This window comes from Sinocyclocheilus rhinocerous, unplaced genomic scaffold, assembly GCF_001515625.1.
Source record: "Sinocyclocheilus rhinocerous isolate Xijiao unplaced genomic scaffold, SAMN03320098_v1.1 scaffold214, whole genome shotgun sequence".
Classification (NCBI taxonomy): Eukaryota; Metazoa; Chordata; class Actinopteri; order Cypriniformes; family Cyprinidae; genus Sinocyclocheilus; species Sinocyclocheilus rhinocerous.
The window spans coordinates 12,696-14,185 of record NW_015657514.1 but is presented as its reverse complement, the minus strand read 5'-3'; the positions used below and the strand labels follow the sequence as shown (position 1 = coordinate 14,185).

Sequence of the window (1,490 nt, the reverse complement as noted above, 5' to 3'; positions counted from 1 at the left end):
GTAAAGCGCTTTGGGTGTACAACAATACACAATAAAGCGCTATATAAATGCATCATTCATTCATTCATTTTATACTGCCTCTTGAGCTCGTCAGTATTTGCAAGCGACTAGCATACGTCGTGACAATTGGCCAGTCATTTGGACTGGCGTGAGCCAATAGGACTTCAGAAAGGTTGGAAGGGAAGGAGTTCCTATAACGGAGAAATGTCTCTGTGATGTCTCGTGAAAGCTCGAGAGGGAACCCGGAAATTATATGCTAATCTTTTTTTCCTATAATAACTGTCAAATTAGCACATAAAGATATAACAGCCGTTAAGTGAAATAAACTTGATTAGCTGTCCCCTGTACAAAAAATGTAGACTACAGAAGCTTTTAGTTATAGAATTACAAAACTGACTTCCAATTAGCATATTAGTTCTTTATCACAAACCGTTTTGGAAAGGTCTTCAGTTCCTCTAAACAGGAACGCACAACCTTCTGCTCAAGGTTCACATCAATTCTTCTGGATCCTTGTACATGCCCTTTAATATTCTGGGAAAGAAAACATCATAAATGTGTTTTTGTAACCTTGTGCTGTTTTTTTTTAAATTACAGTGTCCTCAAAAAGATTTGGGCACTTAAACCACTTAGAAATGTCTAAATGTCATTGAATTAGACTTTTAAAAAATACTTTAAGTGGCAGCTGCACACAAATGATGCTAGAATTAACTTATTTACAATAACACAGATTAGTACTCTGAACAATTCACAAACATTTTATCATTTAAAACTGAACAAACTTCTTTGTGTGAAATTATTTACTTGAAAAGTGAAAAAAATCAAAACATTACAGTGGCTTAATGCTGCCTCCATGTGTTATCACAGTTATCAAATATAAGAGTCTATGAGAAACTGGAGATAATTTTGATACCAGTGTTTCCGAGTTGGCCGGGTGGTGGGCCATAAACTTTAAGGAGGAGGAAACCATTGCTGTAGTAACTGTTAAGTTCTATCAATTTTTCCTTTAATATCTACATTGCTTTTTCTTGCAATTACAGTCAACCCTCTACATTGTGAGTAAATCACTTGCATATGCGACTAAATCTTCACTCTCTGCGACTAAACGATGTTTAATATTAGCCAATGGCTAATAAATTCTCAGATTTTACTCACCAGTGTGTGAGTTGGAGGCTAAGTATAAGTTTAGCACTGATATATTTTCACTCACCGAACACTCTGACTGAGCGCTTCAGAGTTTCACTCTCCGTCAAGCGATCTGTGCTATTTTTCAGTTCATCTCAATGGATGCGCAGTGCACCTGTATTTGACGTACCGTAAACTCTAGTGTAACGGTCGCTTTGGTGAGAGCAGAGAGAGAACAAGAGAGTCTTGCAGAATTGACGCGCTACATGTAAACGATATTCTTTGTTGTATTTTCTTGTCAAAATAACAGCGCTCCTTTGGAATTCTTTAGCTTTTAAGAACTGCCGGGTTTTCCGGTAGTGGGCGGA

General features: G+C 37.2%; 1 protein-coding gene across 1 annotated transcript in view; it reads right to left on the bottom strand.

Annotated features, from left to right (window-relative positions):
• Positions 1-411: 411 nt before the first annotated feature.
• The window catches only part of LOC107721209 (uncharacterized), an 8,698-nt gene continuing 7,619 nt past the window's right edge, over positions 412-1,490 (bottom strand). Inside the window, exon 6 of the mRNA XM_016529105.1 lies at positions 412-531. Within this exon, the coding sequence (XP_016384591.1) occupies positions 412-531 (120 nt within the window). The remainder of the gene's footprint in view (positions 532-1,490) is intronic.